General features: G+C 36.2%; 1 protein-coding gene across 2 annotated transcripts in view; it reads right to left on the bottom strand.

Moving 5' to 3' along the window:
- Positions 1 to 1,792: 1,792 nt before the first annotated feature.
- The window catches only part of ofcc1 (orofacial cleft 1 candidate 1), a 460,325-nt gene continuing 441,665 nt past the window's right edge, over positions 1,793 to 20,452 (bottom strand). For both annotated transcript variants that reach the window (XM_089125751.1, XM_089125752.1), the window contains exons 20-22: positions 11,237 to 11,419; positions 2,077 to 2,191; positions 1,793 to 1,965 (exon numbers count right to left, since the gene is read on the bottom strand). In XM_089125751.1, coding sequence (XP_088981877.1) covers positions 1,892 to 1,965; positions 2,077 to 2,191; positions 11,237 to 11,419 — 372 coding nt within the window. In that variant the 3' untranslated portion in view covers positions 1,793 to 1,891. The remainder of the gene's footprint in view (positions 1,966 to 2,076; positions 2,192 to 11,236; positions 11,420 to 20,452) is intronic.

Genomic DNA, 20,452 nt, shown 5'->3' with positions numbered 1-20,452 from the left:
AGAAATCCCGCAATCATTTACTCACCGTCAATTTATTCCAAGCCTGTATGAATTTCTTTCTACTGCAGAACACAATGGAATATATTTTGAAGAATGTTGTTCCACAGTATTTTTTTCTTTTCTTTCTCTATACTATGGAAGTCAATGGGGCTTATCAGCTGCGCGGTTACCAATATCTGGTCCAACTTTATATCAAGTGGCTTTAACTCGAGTCCTATGTACAAACATTGAAATTAATAGTTTGATACAATGTACTTATTGTGTACATACATGTTTAGGCATTGTACTTATATTAAAAAAATATCCGCATTGAATTACAGCTGTAATTTATGTAATTACATTTGCAATTATACTGTTGACCCGTCCCTTACACCTTAAAGGGATAGTTCAATTGGAAATTATTTTTTTATATGTTTAGCTTAACTCAAGGGCATCCAAGATGTAGGTGTCTTTGTTTCCACAGTATTTTGAATTTTGATATTTTTAGGTCAAACCGTTGTTGTCTATCTGTCATATAATGGAGGTTTATGGGTTCACCCTCGGTCCTCCTCAATGAGCATGCACAGAGAAGTCCAGATTAAACATGATTTAATGACTCGTAAATGTAAGTACACATTGATGGCCTATGACACGAAACGAGCAGTTTGTGTGAGAAAACGAACAGTATTTATATCGTTTTTAACTCTTGTAATCACAGTCACGTCCAAGTACTTGAGGGCGAGGGCACTTCTGTCTGCGCAAGCGCCGGCATGCGCCAGAAGTGATCTCTTGCCCGTGTACGTCACTCATTGTTTACACAAAGATTTCAGAAGCGTTGCCCTTCACTGTGAATATACAGAAAATTGCAATGGAAGACGATTTCGATATATCAACAGACAACATTGATTTTTTTCGCAACCGCACAAGAGATCACTTGCGCAGACCGAAGCGCCCGTGCCTTCAGATCAGTTGGACATGGCTGTGGTTACAAGAGGTAAAAACAATATAAATACTGTTCGCTTTCTCACACAAATTGCTCGTTTCGTGTCTTATTTAGGCCATCAATGTGTACTTACATTCACGAGTCATTAAATCATGTTTAATTTGGACTTCTCTGTGCATGCTCTTTGAGGTGGACCCCATAAACCTCCATTATATGACTGACAGACAAGAATGGTTTGACCTAAAAAAAATTCAAAATTGAAAATACTGTGGAAACAAAGACACCTACATCTTGGATGCCCTTGAGGTAAGCTAAAACTTATCAAGAATTAATTTCAAAGTGAACAATCCCTTTAACCCTTAAACCAACCCATATTACCACACCTGTCCCTAACCTTACCAGTATCACTTCTCAAGTGATAGAAGCACCAATGTGTTTTACAATACAACATGAACAAAAGAAGTATATTGTACTTATTTTTAGATGTAAGTACATTAAAGCCACGTATTTATTCTGCTAAATATATTCTTTCAGCAGAAGAAAGAAATTCATTCAGGTTTAGTACAACTTGAGGGTGAGTAAATGATGACAGAATTTTCATTTTTGGGTGAACTATCCCTTTAATTCGAAGTATCTTGAATCAAGTGTTTTCTGATTGTTGGTGTGTTGTATCTCTTTCCATTTGTATCTTATTGAAATCACCTTGGCATTTATGTGTGATTTACTACACAACATGACAGAATACAGTTTTACAAAAGTCAGACGCTTAAGTCACAATTAACATATCTAAATGTCATTTCAGTTAATAGACAATATAAGTGTCATCTGCAAACAAATGCTGTCAGAGGTTTTTTTTAAAAAAAAAATTCCTAACATAGGCATATATATATATATATATATATATATATATATATATATATCCAAATGTACTGTGTGACTTTTCTTTGTGTGTGTGTGGCTACTTCAGGTTTATGGTCTGGGATCTTTAATTCCATTGCTTGAGTCACAGGCACTTCCTCCAAGAGGCTCAACCCTGTGCGATCCTTTAACACACAACACAAACAATACACATTATAACAACTTCCAGCACCGTTATCATATAACTCTTTATCTTAATACATTTATTTGCATCTCAGTTTGGTGTTGATACTCACGCCAGGCAGGTTTTCTCCTCTTCCTCTCTCTGAAATGTGTCCCGCTCTTCATCCTCTCATGTTCCTCACGCACCTCTGCTGTCTGAAACTCTTTACTGTCAGAATCATCCATTACCTGTAACAACACACCATACAAAATGATCAAAGTAATTATTCAGATTTGCTTTGAAACTTCATCTCAATGCAAGAAAATTAATAAAAAGTTATTCAAAACCATTTAAGTTATTTTCCCACAATTAGCACGCATCCACGTTGAAAGTGCAAAGATTCCAGTATCACCTGCTTCCAGTTATTTAGCAGTACAAAAACAGTCCATTATGCTGCTTGATTTAGCAAACTGGTTTTTGTTTTAATATTACAACTTATTATCATAAACAAACACACGGATTTGTAGCACATATTTTTTTTTTTTTTACATTTACTGCACATTTTTCTTATTATAGTAATGTATATACTGTATAGTGGCTAATGAATCAGAAGTCTCAAATTCACAGGAAATTCTTACTTCTGTGTTGTAAAGTGGATATTCTGTCAAAGCTGGATTGTATTTAATTGCAATACTTATAATTATTGGTTCTGTAGACATTTAAACTAACCATTACACAACATGAAACTGTACTAGATATCCTCCTAACTGTCACATCCCCTTTTTGAATAGACATGAAAATGCACATTTCGAACTTAAATGGTTGTAATTCAAGAATGCTTTGGAATATAGACATATGATTGGTCTTGTTTTAAAGAAGACATTTGGCAGATTTTTGTAGAAGTGAAATAAATTAAGAAAGTGAAACAGAAAAAAAGTTATAGAAGTTTGATTTTATGGAAATGTACAATGTAAAAATATAAATTATTCATATTTTACATAAAATATATATTTTCAAAACCTGGGCTACTCTAAAACGGCAGAAAGATCAAAGCCAAAAATCTGAACAAGTTGTGTTTCAAATTTTAGGTTGATATCTCAAAAAATGAGCTTTCAGTGAGATTTTGTTTGAGCGCAGTACCAAACTTTTTCACTAGGGCACAATCAGACTCCATTACTGCCCATATAAGGGCGCCTGCATTTCCATTCGTGTTTTGAGTGATATGAACCATTATTTTCACAATTTTCATACAATTTCTGAAGTAGAGATCCTATGATCCTATGAAGTTTGGCAGATTTTGAAATGAATTGAACCTCTAAGAAACACATACAAAGAACACGCATGTAAGTCATAGCTAGCTGCCACGTCACAAATGGTGAATTTATTATTTTTTTTCTTGATATTTCAAACTTTTCAGACCTTTTTTTCCAAAATAATTGAATGGATTCTATCTTTTGAACTTTTGGCATGAAAACAAACTGAGGTATCTACCATTTTTTCATGATTTTTCATGTTTACTGCTATTTTAAAATAAAGGTCTGAACACGCCTTATGAATATGAAAATATTCTTGTTGCATATTGATAAATTATGGCTCCTCTGTAATATATTTTGAAAATCAGTCACCAAATATGGAAACTAGAGATTGTAAGCTTTCAAATGATATATAGTTTGTCAATATTATTTAAGGTATTTACTAAGATATTATTGTTTTAAAAATATAGTGGCAAACGTCCCACCTGTGGGACGGTGACAGTTAAGTGGTAACCATGAACAGGGCAGCCATAGTGGTAGAGACAATAAACAATATATATATATATATATATATATATATATATATATATATATATATATATATATATATATATATATATATATATATAATAAAATGACACATACAACAAAGTGGTCTTTTGAAGATTTAGTTTCACAGTGGACTGCAGTTCAACACTGCACAATAAATAAATAAATTAATAAATAGAACAAAATCCTAAATCACAATTGCAAGACATTGTTCAATTCACATAAATAAGTTTGCTATGCAAAAAGGACATGCATGCAACATATTTGAATGATCTAGCCCCATTAAACAAGAACAAAAACTTAAATATCATTAGAATGATGTTTAATTATTATTTTTGCAGTTGACCTCATGGCATATGAGACATAGTCAAATATAAATAACAGTGATATATAAGCAGACACTGAGGTCGTTTGTCAATTACTCTAGCTGCAGGATTATTTTAAAGGTTAAATATTTTAAATTCAAATGCTAATCTGGGTCAATGTGACTTCGGTCGGCTGTCCTGAGCTCTGACTCATAAATGTGAGCTCAACAGAAGGACTTTAATGGAGGATCTGATACACTATTATCCAAATGAAGATATGACACATAAAATGTCACGATTCTTACCTCATTGCCTGCTCGGAGCAAATGATCACCCCAGGTTAGAGAAGTCTCTGGAAATGGCTTGGTTCAATAACGCACTAATAACACACATACTTGATCGTATGGGGTGACTGGGACTAGATGTCATAAATGCTAAACTTCAGGTTTTGAATCAAAAGTTCAGTTACATAAATGGTTGTTTTCTCCAGCAGTAGTACTAATTAGTCATAGTGAGTAATCATACATTATGACCTTTTTTGGAACTCCAATACCATCAAGCAAATACAATAAAAGACTATATTATACACTGCAAAAAAGTCTATACCTTTATAAAGATTTAATATTCATCTGAAAGTTTGAACTAGGGTATTTAAATGGATAGTTCATGATCCCCAAGTCATTCCAAAACCCTTTTGACTTTCATTTTATTCAGTCTTCTGAAGATACATAATCACTCTATATGACGAACAGATATAATTTAGCCTTTTATTCACATATAAACACTGATGAACACACATAGGCTATGTAGAGCTCATCAAATATGGTAAGTGGAACCTCAACCATACTTGAAATCTCACTGTTCTTGCACAAGCTCAAACATGCTTGCATAGCATGCGAGAACACATTTCATTGCTTCTCACGTCAAACAATAATGTTTACCTTTCGTTTACTGTATTTGATGCGCTCTATGTGAATTGATCAATGTTTAAGTGTGAATAAAAGCCTAAATTAAATTTGTTCATCATATAAAATGACTGTGTATCATCAAAAACCTGGTTTTGGAGATCTTTTAACATCTCTTTGAACTTTATGAAGAGTCGAAGTTTATGTGGAATCACTGAGATTTCACTGAGATTTCATGAAACTATTTTCATTTATGTTTCGAAGATGAGGTTAAGTGTCATGAGCTTGGAATGACATAATGTATACGGGTTAGTAAATGATGACATTTATCATTACTCTGTGAACTAACCCTTTAAAAAACTACAGCAGTAGCTTAAATGCTGTTTTATGAATTGTTTTACTGAAAAAATAAATGTTTTGTTGAGAAGCTATTAGCACAAGCCTATAATACAATTTAACTTTACAAAATAACTTCAGTTCAGAGTCAATAAACAGCCCCATTTAACGTGATACCCTGCTATTATAATGTTATATAACATGTTAGTTCAGCTATATATATATATATATATTTATTTATTTATTTATTTATTTTTTCCTGAGCAAAAAAGTACTGTCCAAAAGGTTTTCTGCATTGAAGACTTTAAGGTTTGTGTCAAATTCAGAAATTCACTTGAAAATAAAATTAGCCTGAAAATATTCATAGGAGTAACAACTAATTCCTTTTTCCACAATTCAAGACAAGTGTTTTATCATGCAGAAGTCTCTAAAACTATCCGTGTTGTAAGGCAAAAGTCATAAGCATTCAATCGTGAGCACGTTTCGATACCAGATGACTGCGTCTATTTAAAGAGTCTGCTGTATACAAGGACAAACAAAAGACACACAGAAACGCAAACAAAGCCGCATGCTTCAAAACCTCAAAAGCCACATGACAAAACAGGCTGGCAAAAGTGAGTGTGTTTAATGCGTGCTGGGTGCTCATCAGCGGTTTTGCCGAGCATTAATAATTTGTGCAGAGGTAATACTCAAGCTGTTGGAGCTGTAGTTGTGCATTTTTAATGGAAGTTTTACAGAAGTGGCGGCAGGCTTCACATATGCTGCAGACGGCATATGGGAACAAGAGATGATGCAGCACAGTTGGCCAGAGCACCGCTTTCTTAGGCCGCAGACACTTAAAAACTAGCCTGAGAGGAAAGACACGCGCTCACGCACATAAACCTACTGCCGTTTTAGCACGAGTCCTAATGAATTCACACGCGTTTATGTCCAACGCCATCTTGTTTCCACATATGAGGCGGGGGTTGGCCCAATCGGAACTGAAGAAGTTATTGGTGCTGCATTAAAATCGGAGCTATTATCAGCCTAATTTGTAGTTACTTGGGAGCGGAAAACATCTGCTTAAGTAATGTTTGCTTTTAAAGGATCCCTAACTTTAATAGAAACATCACAAGAGGATAATAAAGTTGCTGCAAAATTGCAACTGATTAAACTGCACAGTTTTCTGTTGCATGCTGACAAAGCTTATCTTCAATGAAACCTAAATCCCCTGTAATGATGGGTTTGTGCACAGAAATGTATTTGGATCTAATCACATTCAACGGTGCAATAAAAATGTGTAAACAAAATTTGTACAGAAATAATGAGACTCCAATCCAGTGGCAAAGCTTCTATAACTTTATAGAAAAAAAAAAAAAAACAATGATTAAATGCAAGTTTCAATGGTCAATTGTAGGTGGTTTGCTAGTTTTCCCTCTCCCAATAGGTGCATATCATTACGTGAAAATAAAACATTAAATATGATTCGTAAGTTTCTGTTAGTCCCGTCCACAATGTTATCTTTACGACGCAAGGTTGTAAAACTTGTAACAGTAAGATTTGCTCATTTGTGGAGTTGAATTTGAAATGGGTAAAGCCAATATCAATCAGTTGATACTGTAGCTTAAACTATTTCAAATTTCCCACTTATACTGCTGCAAGAATCCAAGTCTATAGCAATGAATCCGGGCGATTCCTTTAACACGAACTGACAGAGAAAATTGATTATGATCAGTTCATCTCAGTTTTCAACCAGACGTTCTGTTGTCTAAGACTATTATGGCGGGAGGACATGGTGACATTATCTTAATGTTTATAATTCATCTAATGTTTATACTGACATAGTTGATCATAGGAAATAGGAAGATATATATATATATATATGTGTGTGTGTGTGTGTGTGTGTGTGTGTGTATATATATATATATATATATGAGATCAAACAACATATGTTTTTACATTACTTTATCTCATAAAAATTTTAAGAAATTTCAACTTTCTTATATATGAAGATTCAACTTGATTTTTATAGTCAGTTTTCATATAATTTAAGTTGAGATGACTTGCACAGCCAATTTGATCATATTCAGTTTGCAGCAGCGAAACTTCTTTTTAAGCAAAAGCAGAACTTAAGCTTTTAAGTTTAATACTACACATTTTTAAAGACTGCAGTGTTTGCAGTTTTGAACTTGAAACTGAGCTGTGTTAAATTTTTTATAGGCAATTTGGTGTCCTGGTTTCATACTCTTTGTCCACCTTATTATGTGAAGGACCACCCCTTGAACAATTCTGACCTTGAACGCTCCAGTCATATCACTGTTCTAGAAAAAATCTGTTTTATTAAAATTCAGCCGCAGACATTATTTTTGCGTTTATTAGACTGCTTACTATACACTTAAGAAATTGGGTAAATATTCAAATATTTAGATTCAATAAAACTTGAGGAAAAAGTACATATTCCTCCAAAATAATAATAAAAAGTGTACACTGAAGTACAGTACCCCTGCTCATATCCCAGTGTCAAACACCAAAATTAGCTACTACATGGGTAGCTGTAAATGTAAATGTTCAGATCGGTTTCGTGTTCTGGAGATTTGATTACTTCTAGACGATAAAATTACATTAAATACATTGAAAATGAGTTACACTTAGAGTAGTAGGTTGGCAATGCTGTCTGGGTGCTGGCGTGGCTGTCGCATGTGCCCTGGGGTGGACGGCACTGATGCTATCAGCGTCTTTCGTGTGTCAGCCTGCCCACCGCCACACCCATCACACACTCCAGATATGGCCTGACACTTCCCTCTGCTGAGCCAGCCACAAACACTATACACAACCCCCTCCTAAAATAATCAAAGTCATTCGGTGCGAAAGTCCACGTGAAATCAAAGACTACTTTCTTAATACTCTTATTGTGCAAAATTAATCATATTTAAAGAATAATAATACATTTATACACTTAAAAAAAATGCTGGGTTATTTTAACCCAATTTTGGGTCAAATATGGACAAACCCAAATGTTGGCTTAAAATTGTCATTTAAACATGTTAATTGGGTTAGTCCACCATATTTGACCAAAAGTTGGGTTAAAACAAACCAGCATATTTTTTTTTATTTTAGAGAGTTTATTTTTAAATAAATAAATACCTCAGAGTGCTGAATTAACTGCTTTTTTTGTGGAAACTGTTCTTATGATGCTAACATTTAACATGAATGTTTGCAGGAACAAACAAACAAACAAATGAATTAAAACATGCGTACAGCAGTAAAATTGGTTTGGAACACAGCTTCTGTTAAATTCAGACTCCAAAAACAACATTGAAGACTTGTGAGGCATTCTAATGGTTTTTGTCTAAATCACAATATGTTTGCAAGTGTTAATTTTACAAAGCTGGCATTTACAGAACCTATTGTATTATATGAGTTTGTATGATTTGCTATTGTTGAATGCTAGTATACAGAATTTGGTCTTCCAAACATGGACAAAGTTTAGGAATTTTTGACAGCTTGTCAAGTGTTTTGTTGTTTAGTATCATCACTGATGTGTTTGCAGCTCTCCAGGGCCGCCCCTCAGACTGATAAATATGTGGCGTGTTCGTTGGTGCTCTCATCAGTCACAACACAGCTCAGGACGCCATTAACCGACCGCACTGCCTGCAAGCGAGCCGTTGACGCGCATGAAGCATAAATCTGCTGTTTTTGACACGGAAGTTCTAAAATATTAATTTTGTTAGGATGATCCAGGTTGTTCTCGGGGGGGATGGGAGTTAATTCATGTGCTTGCAGTTGTTACCAAGCAGAATCAGTGGTATATTTAATTAGACAGCAATCTGGACGGCAGTCTGCGCCCTGCTGTTCCAATGCATTTAATAATGTGTGAAGCCATAGGCGGAGGTTAGCGAATATATCCTGCTATAGATTCCTAGATTATCCAAAGGAAGAAAGAATTAGCACCTAGTCCAGGTGTTAGGGATACATCCATGAACGATATGCATTGGTTGCCTGTGGTGAAGGTGGCAATACCCCGTTCTTTAGCTCTTTAGCTCAGTTCCAAAACCTTGAGCAGCAGAATTTTAAGGGATCGTTAGGCACACTTGGACAATAAGACTTTTTTCACAAGATACACTGTAGAAATGTTTTTTCAAACATTATTGGTGAACATTTTACAAGAAAATACCATTTTGGTTATTCCAATTCAAAATTTAACGTGTAATTGTTAATGAAATTTTGTAGAAGTTCATGAGTGAATTCCAGTGTAGACAGCACCAGTATGCTGCCAGTTTGAATTGTTTTGGCTAAAACCAGAGGAAGAATTATGCATCTTTCAAAGGTAAGGCAATATAATAACAACAAATCAGTGAGCTGGATGGTCTCTTTAATACTGAAAAGTGTGAAATTTTATTCAATCCAATGAAAAAGGTATTGTTTTTTTTTTTTTTTTTTTTTTTTCTGTTTTGTGTTGTGTCTGTTTTGTTGTGATCAATTGTGACTGATAAATTCTTGGGTGACCGCCACGTGAGCAGCACCATTTGTGTGTTGTGCATATGCATTCTGAGACATTCACTTATTAAAGGTAGGGTTTCACCAAAAAAAAGAACATTTTTGTCATCATTTACTCACCCTCATATCTTTTCAAGCCCTTAATATTTTTGTCCATCTTTGGAACACAAATGAAGTTATCTTAAATAAGACGATTTTTTTTTCTGTCCTTTCATTGACTGCAACGCAACTACCACTTTGCCTGCTTGAAAAAGTTCATAAAGAGATTAATCTAACTAATTCATTTGAATTGAGTGGTTTAGTCTAAATATTTAAAGAGACGCAATCATTTTATTCCAGAACAGTTTTAATATTTACACATAAACCTTCATCAACTCACTCATTTTAGGTTATGCCTATTCTCTTATCTTAAAATAACCTGTTTATGTTTTTGATTTTATTTATTTATTTATTTTTCCTTGGTTGAGATTCACTTATGATGAGATTCGGTAATGAAACTACTAACTACTGAAACTATGTTGGGTGTAGAAGCCCACAAGAGTGTGAGAAGCAGGTTGAGCTTTTTTTTTTTTTTTTTTTTTTTTTTGTAGTCTTGTTTTGTAATGTTGTTGTGTCTTATGTTGTCTGTGTTGTATATTACCAACGCATTCTCATCCTTTAACGTCATATAGAACGCTATATGACAAAACGGCGCTATACTACGCACATGGCACCCGTTATCGTTAATATAACACGTGCTGTGAGGGCTAAGTTTAGGTGTGGGGTAGGGTGTGCGTGTCATATTCACGCTAAAGGATTTATAACGTCTTGGGTTCGCGTGTTATATTAACGATAAAGGGTGCCATGTGCGTAGTATAGCACCGTTTTTGCATATAGCGTTCTATATGACGTTAAAGGATGAGAACGGGCTGATATTACTTATGTTTTTAGGACCCCCTTGAAAATGAGATGTTGCATCTCAAGGGGCTATCCTGTCAATAAATTCAAATACATCAGTTATCGTAACCAGAAGCTCAAGCATCCTTGCTTGACGTGCAAGAACCAATGAGGTTCGTTCTCGTGTGCTCCCGCGAGAGTTTGTTCTTGTGCATCAAACATGTACAGTTGAGCTTCTGTTTGTGTTTATTCTTGATCAATGTTTATATGATAATAAAAGCCTAAATTTAATCTGTTCATCATATAAAAATTGTGTCTCTTCAGAAAATTGTAATTAAACTGCTCAATAAATATAAACCAGTTTTACAATCTCTTTATGAACTTTTTGAAGCGGCAAAGTGGTAGTTGCGTAGCTGTCAATGGAGGGACAGAGGTAGCTCAGATTTTATTAAAAACATTTTCATTTGTGCTTTGAAAAGGAACAAAAGTCTTACGGGTTAAGAACAATATGAGGGTAAATTATGACAATTTAAATTTTTGGGAGAACTAACTCTTAAAGTTCACTTCAGGATTCTGCCATAGAAGATGCCCACCTCTATAATTGCTCCATCAGGTTGTCTCAGGAAGTGTCTGTAATGTTGCCGCAGGCCGCTTAAGTGCAGTGTGTAGATGGATAGATGGGTGCTTGTCTCGCATCCTGTACTGGGCATGCCTACAGGCGGTGCCAATCCCAGCACAGGCTCCTCCTCCGTCCAGATGTAGTCATACACTGCCACCTAATGAGACACATACACCCACAGACATACACACACGTTATTAGATATGACTCAAATCAAGTATTGACACAATTTGCTGAGTTACTGCTTTTAAAATTGAACACATGGTCTACAGAAAGTGCTGTGTAGATGAATGAGTGGAGCCCAAAACAACACTGGACCCTATTGACTGTCAATGTGATTTGTCTTCAATATAAGAGAGAATGCCATACAATTTTTAAATGACATCAAGGTGATTTTCATTTTTTGGGTGAACTATTTCTTCAATGAAAAGTTAATGTCATGTCTTAGAGGCAATTTCAACATAACCAACATTGCCAACCAACATTATTTTGTAATTTATAAACTACCCCAAGGTGCCAAAAATATTGAACAGGACATTTTAGCATTTATTTGTGGAATTTATCAAGGATTTTTTTTTGAGGACATGAGGATTTCAAAATATGTTTTAATTTCAAAAGTTTTAAAATGTGGATTATTAGGAACTAAAAAAAAAAAAAGAGAGAAAAATGTGACTGTAAATTAATGAAAATCACGAGAGATAATCATATAAAAAAATTGTCAAAATAACGAACTGGTGTGTTACAGTAGGTCTTGCAGTTTAAATGCAGCCTATATGTCATTATTAAAAAAAAAATAAATAAAAATCATTTATTTTTATGTTCTTTATTTTTTACCATTTAATTGCTAATGCCATTAGTGTGAATTGGCATATGCTTTGCTGTGGCATCAAAATTTGTTATATTGATATTTTACTGGACAATGCTAACGCAAAGAAAGCAAAAAAAAAGTAGACTATGACTTCCCATGCATGTAGCTGCACGTGTTTGTGTGTGTGTTTTGAGTACAGACCAAGGGTGTATCTGAGTACAACTGCATGCTTGCACGAATGCTTACCCTGACGCAATTACCTGCCCTACCTGCGGCCACAGTTCAGTGCTCACTGAGATGAATGCAAACCCGGATAGTTGACAGTAATGGTCTGTAATTTACAGCTGTGCTTGTGAGGTGATGAGCTCTGGCTGAGAGATGCAGGAATGCAGCGTGTCAGGTTTCTGAATGACTCACTCAGCCTCTGACCCTGACACGGCACTAACCAACAACAGTCGATAATAACCTGCTTCAGCCTAATCCTTAAACGAGGGAAGGGAAAAACAAAGAAACTACTGGCCCGTATCACTCATTAATGCTGGTGTTAAAGGCCATGCTTGGAAAAGCTTGCTATTTATACTATTTTTGCACAGAATGCAAATTGTCTTACTTTGAATACTTTGAAGACCTACTACACCACTACAGAGTGCTCAAGTTGACCTTGCTTTTCCAGTAACATGAATGACACCGGAAATTATATCGAATGAAACCGGAAATGACATCAACCACAACCTCATAGTGGATCCTGTTTACTTTGTGCACAATTTGACATAATGGATCCCTCTAATTCCCCATTCAACCTGTCTTAAGGACCTTCAGAAATCAGGATAGACATCATATTTAATTTTTACAAAGCTAGCATGGATAGGAACTTAAGAAACTACAACCTAACCTCGCAGCCATGTTTTTATTTGTCAAACATTAAAAATGCAATTTATCCTGAAATACAAGTGTCAATCCTGAGTTCAGCTCCAACCCCAACTAAACACACCTGAACCACATAATCAAGCTCTTAAAAGGCCATCTAGAGACTTTTGGGCAGGTGTGTTGAGGCAAGTTGGAATCAAACTCTGCAGGTTAGTGTTTAAGACGGAGTTTGGACACCCATGGTCTATAATGACCACTTTTCACCATCCAATGATAAAAAAAAAAAAAAAATCATGACCCACTACACTTCTAGTTGTTGTTGTTGATGATTATCCTGTTTCAGAAATGCATCAAATTATAGAAGGAAAATGTGGTGACTTTAAGACATAATTGGATAAAAAATGCAAAAGTTTGGATTTTTCCTTTAAAAGAAATTAATGCTTTAAGTAACCCTTTAGTTTACAGTATATCCCATAATCCCATAATCCTACCCAATAGCTAAACTTAACAACTATCTTACTAACTATTAATGAGCAGTAATTGTGGGTTTATTGAGGCAAAAATTTCACTTAATAGTTAGTTAATAGTCAGAATTGGATCCTAAACTAAACGTGTACTCAAACTAGGCACGGTTGCCCTGTACCATACCTTGGTGCGATTATCTCCAATCCCCTGCAGGCATGCACTCACATTGCACTTGCAACTTTTTTGTTTCAAAGAAAAGCACTTTTGCAAATAGACTTCCTAATATATTTATCACTTAAGCCATGCAGCGATTTTACTTAATTGTGCTGCACCTATCAGAAGATTCTTCTTCTGATTCTTCTCAGTCAGCCTGACTATCTCCCTGCATTAATCACAAGTGAAACCCTCACCGCTGACAGAGAATGCTATGCTATACATGTGGCAGGCAATGCAAATGCCGATGACAGGATAAGATGACATGGCTCACATGTTTGTTAACTGATCCGACTTACCACCGTTGTTTGATGGACTCGTAAGAGACGCGAGCGTGGAAGGAAAATAAAATGTCAAGCACGAATGGCTAACAGGCTAGCGAAATGCTAACGCGTTGTGCTAACGATTGAGATTAAAGCTAGCGATGTCAGATTAATGTGACAGACAATATTAGATAATATTAGATATACTGTGATGATTAAGTTATATTAAGCAATATAAACAACAAGGAAAGATAGTGAATAGAGATTAAAAACAATACAGAGCAACAACCACAATCCACTCAGGCAGACAGGAAACTGCTGCTTAACAGTGAAAACAGCAACAGACCAAAACATACAAAATAACAACATAAAAGTTAAAACACAAGATGAAAAAAATCAGATGTTGTGATTAAATCAGATCTTAAGTGTCTCAGCAGGTCTTATGTCATGAGGGATGGCTCTGATCTGTGTGTACGGGTCCCTTGTGTGTGTTGTACCTGTAATGCACTGCCCTGCTCTATTAGAGGAACACAGGAGACAAGCAGAGCGTGTAACATGCTATATAGGTCATGGATCTCAGACGCATTGGTGTGTGAAGATCACAGCGCCTCTCACCCAACTGGGCCAGCTTTACACTAGTGTCAGCACTGCTACACACACCCCCCTCTGACCTCAAACACACACACACACACACACACACACACACACACACACACACTATACATATACTCATCATTTCTCAAACATATGTGTGAATGCGCTGTCACAGCACATTATGTGAGACTCACCTTTCTTTTCAGGTCTAACAAAAATATGACAATGGTGTTTTGGTGTACTTTGGAGTGTCATGTAAATACTTTGGTACATGGATATAATTCAGAATATATCAAAGGGCCATAGTGCAAAAAAAAAATAAAATAAAAAAAAAAAAAAATATATATATATATATATATATATATATAAATATATATATATATACTGTATATATAACCCTTGTATAACCCTGATATGAATTATTTTTTGTATATATTATACAATTATAGACAGAGAAAAATCATAATTATGTGCTGCAGGGACGATGTATTTTTGTAAGCCAAAAAAAAAAAAAAAAAAAAAAAAAAAAACGAGTTAGCATTTTAGCACTTCCAGTTGCATCGTCCAGTAGTTAATGTGTTCTTTAATTTGATGATTTTTTTTTTTCTAAATGCCTAATATAAGGTCTGTGGTTAACCCAAGCTCAAGATATTTTCACATTTTAATTTGCAACATAAAATACACCAGTAATAAACCCTTGTGATTTTTGTCAAAAGCTATTACTTGCCTTGAAAAAAGGCAGCCTTTACAGCCTTATTATGTTTATAATTGCATACTTGCACACTATTTGTGAACTTAAACTTTCAGGCTTTTTTTTTTTCACGAAAACTGAAAGGGTTGTTTGAAGTGAAAATCATGCGACCATGGTGTAGCAAGTTCATAACCAACATTCATATGTTTTTACTACTGGCAATTGTATTTGAACCATGTAGCCCAAGACTGGTTGCCCACTGAAGCTGAGCCTAGTCAGGAGACCTCCCGGGAAAACTAGGTTGCTGCTGGAAGAGGTGTTAGTGACACCAGTAGGGGGTGCTCACCCTGTGATCTGTGTGACCTGGGTTCTAACGGCCCAGTATAGTGACAGGGACACTACTGTCAAAAAGCAGCATCCTTCCAATGAGATGATAAACCGAGGTCTTGACTCTCTGTGGTCATTAAAAAAAAAAAAAAAAAAAAAACAAATGTTTCCCATTGGCCTCTGTCCACCCATGGCCGCCTAATCATCCCCATAGGGGTGCCCAATCCTGCTCCTGGCGATTGACTGTCCTGCACAGTTCAAACACACCTTAATGTGATCCTAAAGACCTTAATTGGTTGCTTCAGGAGTGTTTGATTAGGGTTTGAGATGAACTGTGCAGGACAGTCGATCGGCAGGAGCAGGATTGGGCACCCCTGCCATATACTGATCGGCTTCATCACTGTCTCCTCTCCGCCAATATGCTGGTGTGTGGTGAGCGTTCTGGCACACTATGGCTGCCGTCGCATCATCTAGGTATATGCTGCACATTGGTGGTGGTTGAGGAGATTCCCTCTTCTACTGTACGTAAAGCAATTTGAGTACAAAGAAAAGCACAATATAAAATGTAATGAATTATTGTATTTTTTTTTTTTTTTTGAGAAAACATGTAAATATTCTAAACTTTTGTTGGTCACAACGATTATTTGTGAAACAATACAAAAGCTAATAAAAAATGCAGTTGGGTTTTTGTTTAGGGAATACAAAGCCCCACACATGACATACTGACATATAGTGTATGTATGTATACCTTTGCATGTATGTATATATCGTGCCCACGAATTAAGAATTCTTTCTCTTGTTCTAGTAAATTGTGGCCACTGGTTTTAATTAAATCATGGCCACTTGAACTAATTCGCACCCTCGCTTTGATTTAACTAAACCAAGAAAAAAAAAATATTGCAAAGTGGCCACGTTTTAGTAAAAGGAGGAAACTAATTATTATATCTTATGCACAATTAACTTAAAGCAAGGGAACAAATAAGTAAAAAAATGCTGCCATATTAGTAAGTCATGGGAACGGATTGTTAATTTGTGTCCAAAATATAATTTATAATTTTGCGGGGCTCTGTAAAGGAATCAGGGGACGCTAACTTCAAGGTTATGAAACAAAAATACATCATCATTACAACACTATATAGTGGACATTTTTCTGGCTCTTAAAAGCAAAATGAACACTCAGTCCAGCAGGTCTGGATGACCAATAAAACAAATGCTGAGAAGAAAACAGGACTTCATCCTCTGGGACCACAAACAATTTGAGGGGTGCTTGGAAGAAGTCAACAGGCTCAGACAGGCCTGATTTCAGATTACCACATGACTCACTTTCTCTCTGTTTCTCTTTTCCCTCTTTTAGCAGGAAGTTTTTCAGGCCACAGCCGAGTTTATAAACTCAAGGTGACCCTTTAATTTGCTCAGTAATTACGACTCCTCTGAAAAAACATAGGTCTCGTCAGGCAGGGTCAGAGCGAAGGAGAACTTTAATTTCGCTGTGTACCCACGTCTTGATTTTCAAACTACTTAAGACTGTTGGCTAAACACAGGTCGGAAATTGAGAGTCATTACCGCACGTAATTAGACACTTCTTAAATGCAGAGTGCCTGGAGAGACGGTCTGCAGTGAGCATTGTCACAGGACACATCAAACGTCATCGGAAAGACATCAGCGAGCAAATTGCAAACACTCAGAATCTGTTCTCTGAACCATTCATGTGTGGTCTGGACAGATACTGAAGGCTCTGTTGTTTGGCGCTTCATATTACGTGACATTTCAAGTGCTCCTTTGTCGCTTTAGCAACATCTCGTCTTGGTTGTTTGCACCGAGTGCGGTTAATCTGCATGTGTAATTCCACTGTCAGAAATCACAAAGTCTGTATTCTGAGCGTTTCACGCACTGCATCATGGTTATTCCTTTGAACCTTTTCTTAAAATACTTGGCGGGCGCTTTTCTCCAGCGCTGGCTTCGCGCTGGCAGTAAGTGCTTGACTCACACTCAATGCCTGGCTGTTCTCAGGGAACCCATCTGTGGGTTAAGCAGATAGCATTCAAGTGAGCTAACCTAATTCTAACCAATCAAGCTTCGATTTATTGTGGACGTCTGTATTCAGAAATCTGATAGAGTCCATATCAGTCTCTTTATTTGAATCTGGAGAGACAGCCACTGCTTCTTTGAGGACTATAAACATCAAACCATGTCTCCCAGCCGCAACATAAATTCAGATTTTGCAGGCGTTACGGCAAACGGACAGACAGGCTGGGGTCCGGGAAGTGAAAATACGGGCTGGAGCTCCATTCCTCTCCAAATGAGCCTGTGCCTGTGCCCAAGCAAATGAGATTACACATCTCCATATTTGTAAAAATGGATATTCGAAATTTAATAAGTGCATTATTTAAGTGCGGGTGCATCCTCGCGACAACCCTAATATGCTAGCCAGTGTGTACGAAAGCTGCTGTTTAATGGAGTAATAACTGCAGTGCCAATTCAGAGTCAGATGAGGCTGCTTTTTAAACACTGACATAAAGAGACAAATGTATTCAGTGATTTCAAATGGACCCATTTGTTGTTGTGTAAAACAAAATGCAACTAAATAGACTGTACAAACTACATATTTAAATGGTGAACAACAAACAGTCTAACAATAAAATAAAGTCAAACAGATGAAACCCACTGCTTACAATCATGTTAATATGTAAATGACCCCCCCCCCCCCCCCCCCAATCTTCTACATCTTTCAGTAGGTTTTGTGCAATTGGACATTTTTCTAATTTATTGCTACAAACCAAAAGGTTGGTGGTTCAATACCCGGTTAAAGGGTTAGTTCCCCCAAAAATAAAAAAATTATGTCATTAATGACTCACCCTCATGTCGTTCCAAGCCCGTAAGATCTCCGTTCATCTTCGGAACACAGTTTAATATACAGTATTTTAGATTTAGTCCGAGAGCTTTCTGTCCCTCCATTGAAAATGTATGTACCTTATCCTGTCCTTGTCCATAAAGGCAATACAGACATCATCAAAGTTGTCCATGTGACATGAGTGGGTTAGTTCGAATTTTTTGAAGCATTGAAAATACATTTTGGTCCAAACATAGCAAAAACAACGACTTTATTCAGCATTGTATTCTCTTCCCGTTCTGTTGTCATTGCTCGTTCACGATTCCAATGACGCTGCTGACGTGTTATCTTGTGCGCACGATTAGGACGATTAGGACATCCGCGACATGCACACTTACGAACCATTTTTAAAAAAAAATATTGCAATATCAAAATACAAACAATGTAGAAAAGCTTGAATACAGCACTCGTCTCCATCAGACTGTAAACGAAGCTCGGGCGCACAAGATAACACGTCAGCAGCGTCATTGGAATCGTGAACGAGCAATGACAACAGAACCGGAAGAGAATACAATGCTGAATAAAGTCGTTGTTTTTGCTATGTTTGGACCAAAAAGTATTTTCGATGCTTCAAAAAAAAAAAAAAAAAAAAAAAAAATCGAACTAACCCACTCATGTCACATGGACTACTTTGATGATGTCTGTATTGCTTTTATGGACAAGGACAGTATAAGGTACATACATTTTCAATGGAGAAACAGAAAGGTCTCAGACTAAATCTAAAATATCTTAAACTGTGTTTCGAAGATGAACGGGGGTCTTACGGGCTTGGAACGACATGAGGGTGAGTCATTAATGACATAATTTTCATTTTTGGGTGAATTAACCCTTTAACCTGTCGAGGTGTCCATGAGCAAGACACCAAACCCCAGCTGCTCCCGACGAGCTGGATGGTGCCTTGCATGGCTGACATGAATGTGCCCCATGATCTGCCCCATGAGTGAGTGAATGGGTGAATGTGAGGCAATATGTAAATCGCTTTTGGTGGGCATTGGGTCTGTGAAAGCGCTATACAAATGCAGCAGAATGTATATATATATATATATATATATATATATATCACTGTTAGCTGACCAACACGTTGACGTCAAATTCAGAAGTGCTCTTTGTGTAGCATGTAGAGTTGCTATGTATACTGAAAAGCACTTAAATTAGGCACATTCTATTGTGTATTCTATTCTATTTTTTTTCCACTGAGATTCAGCATTAGACAGTACTTTGTTTTGGATCAATCTCCTTCTGTTGTGCAGTGCATTGGGGTGACACAATCAACCCAATCTCACGGCAGTTTGTTTTAATTTTACGAGGTGGCTAATTCGTATGAATTCATAAGATTTCACTCATACAAATTCGTACGATTTTTGCAAAATCATGCATATTTTCTGAGTTGCCAAATTTTTATGAATTTGTACGAATGACCTACACCTGACCCTGCCCCTTAACCTACCCATCCCGCGGGTTTTGACAAATCCTACGAATTCTTACGAGTGAGGTCGTATGAATTTGTACAAATTAGCCACACATAATAAGAGCACAGGCACGTGATGAATATCATTTTAAAGTGATAGTTCCCCCCAAAATACAAATTCTGTCATAATTTACTTACCCTCAAGTTGTTCCAAACCTGTATAAATTTATTTCTTCTGCTGAGCACAAAATAAGCTATTTTGAAGGGCCCAACACCAACCGAAATTTTATGTTAAGGAAAAGAAAGAAATTCATAAAGGTGATTTTAAATGATGACAGAATTGTAATTTTTGGGTGAACCATCCCTATATATTTCAATCTGTTTAACGTTTCCTGGTCCAACTTTAATGACCACAGACAGTAAAATAAAGTGGTGGGGGAGTAACTAACTACAAACTAAAACTAGTTTTTCTTTCCAAATGTTATATATTACAAAAATCTATACTTAGAAATATTATAAAACAAATAAAACACCAAATATGTTTATACTTTTCCAATTTTAGTTCAATCAGTAAGATTTTATGTTGATTTGTAAATTTGTCCATAGTCATGCAATGGGTATTCTGGATGTATGAGGGGTAAGGTGGGTGAGGAGGGGGGCATCA

The sequence above is a fragment of the Pimephales promelas genome, chromosome 22 (assembly GCF_988280905.1).
Source record: "Pimephales promelas chromosome 22, fPimPro1.hap1.1, whole genome shotgun sequence".
Taxonomy (NCBI): Eukaryota; Metazoa; Chordata; class Actinopteri; order Cypriniformes; family Leuciscidae; genus Pimephales; species Pimephales promelas.
This window is presented reverse-complemented; position numbering and strand designations above follow the sequence as displayed.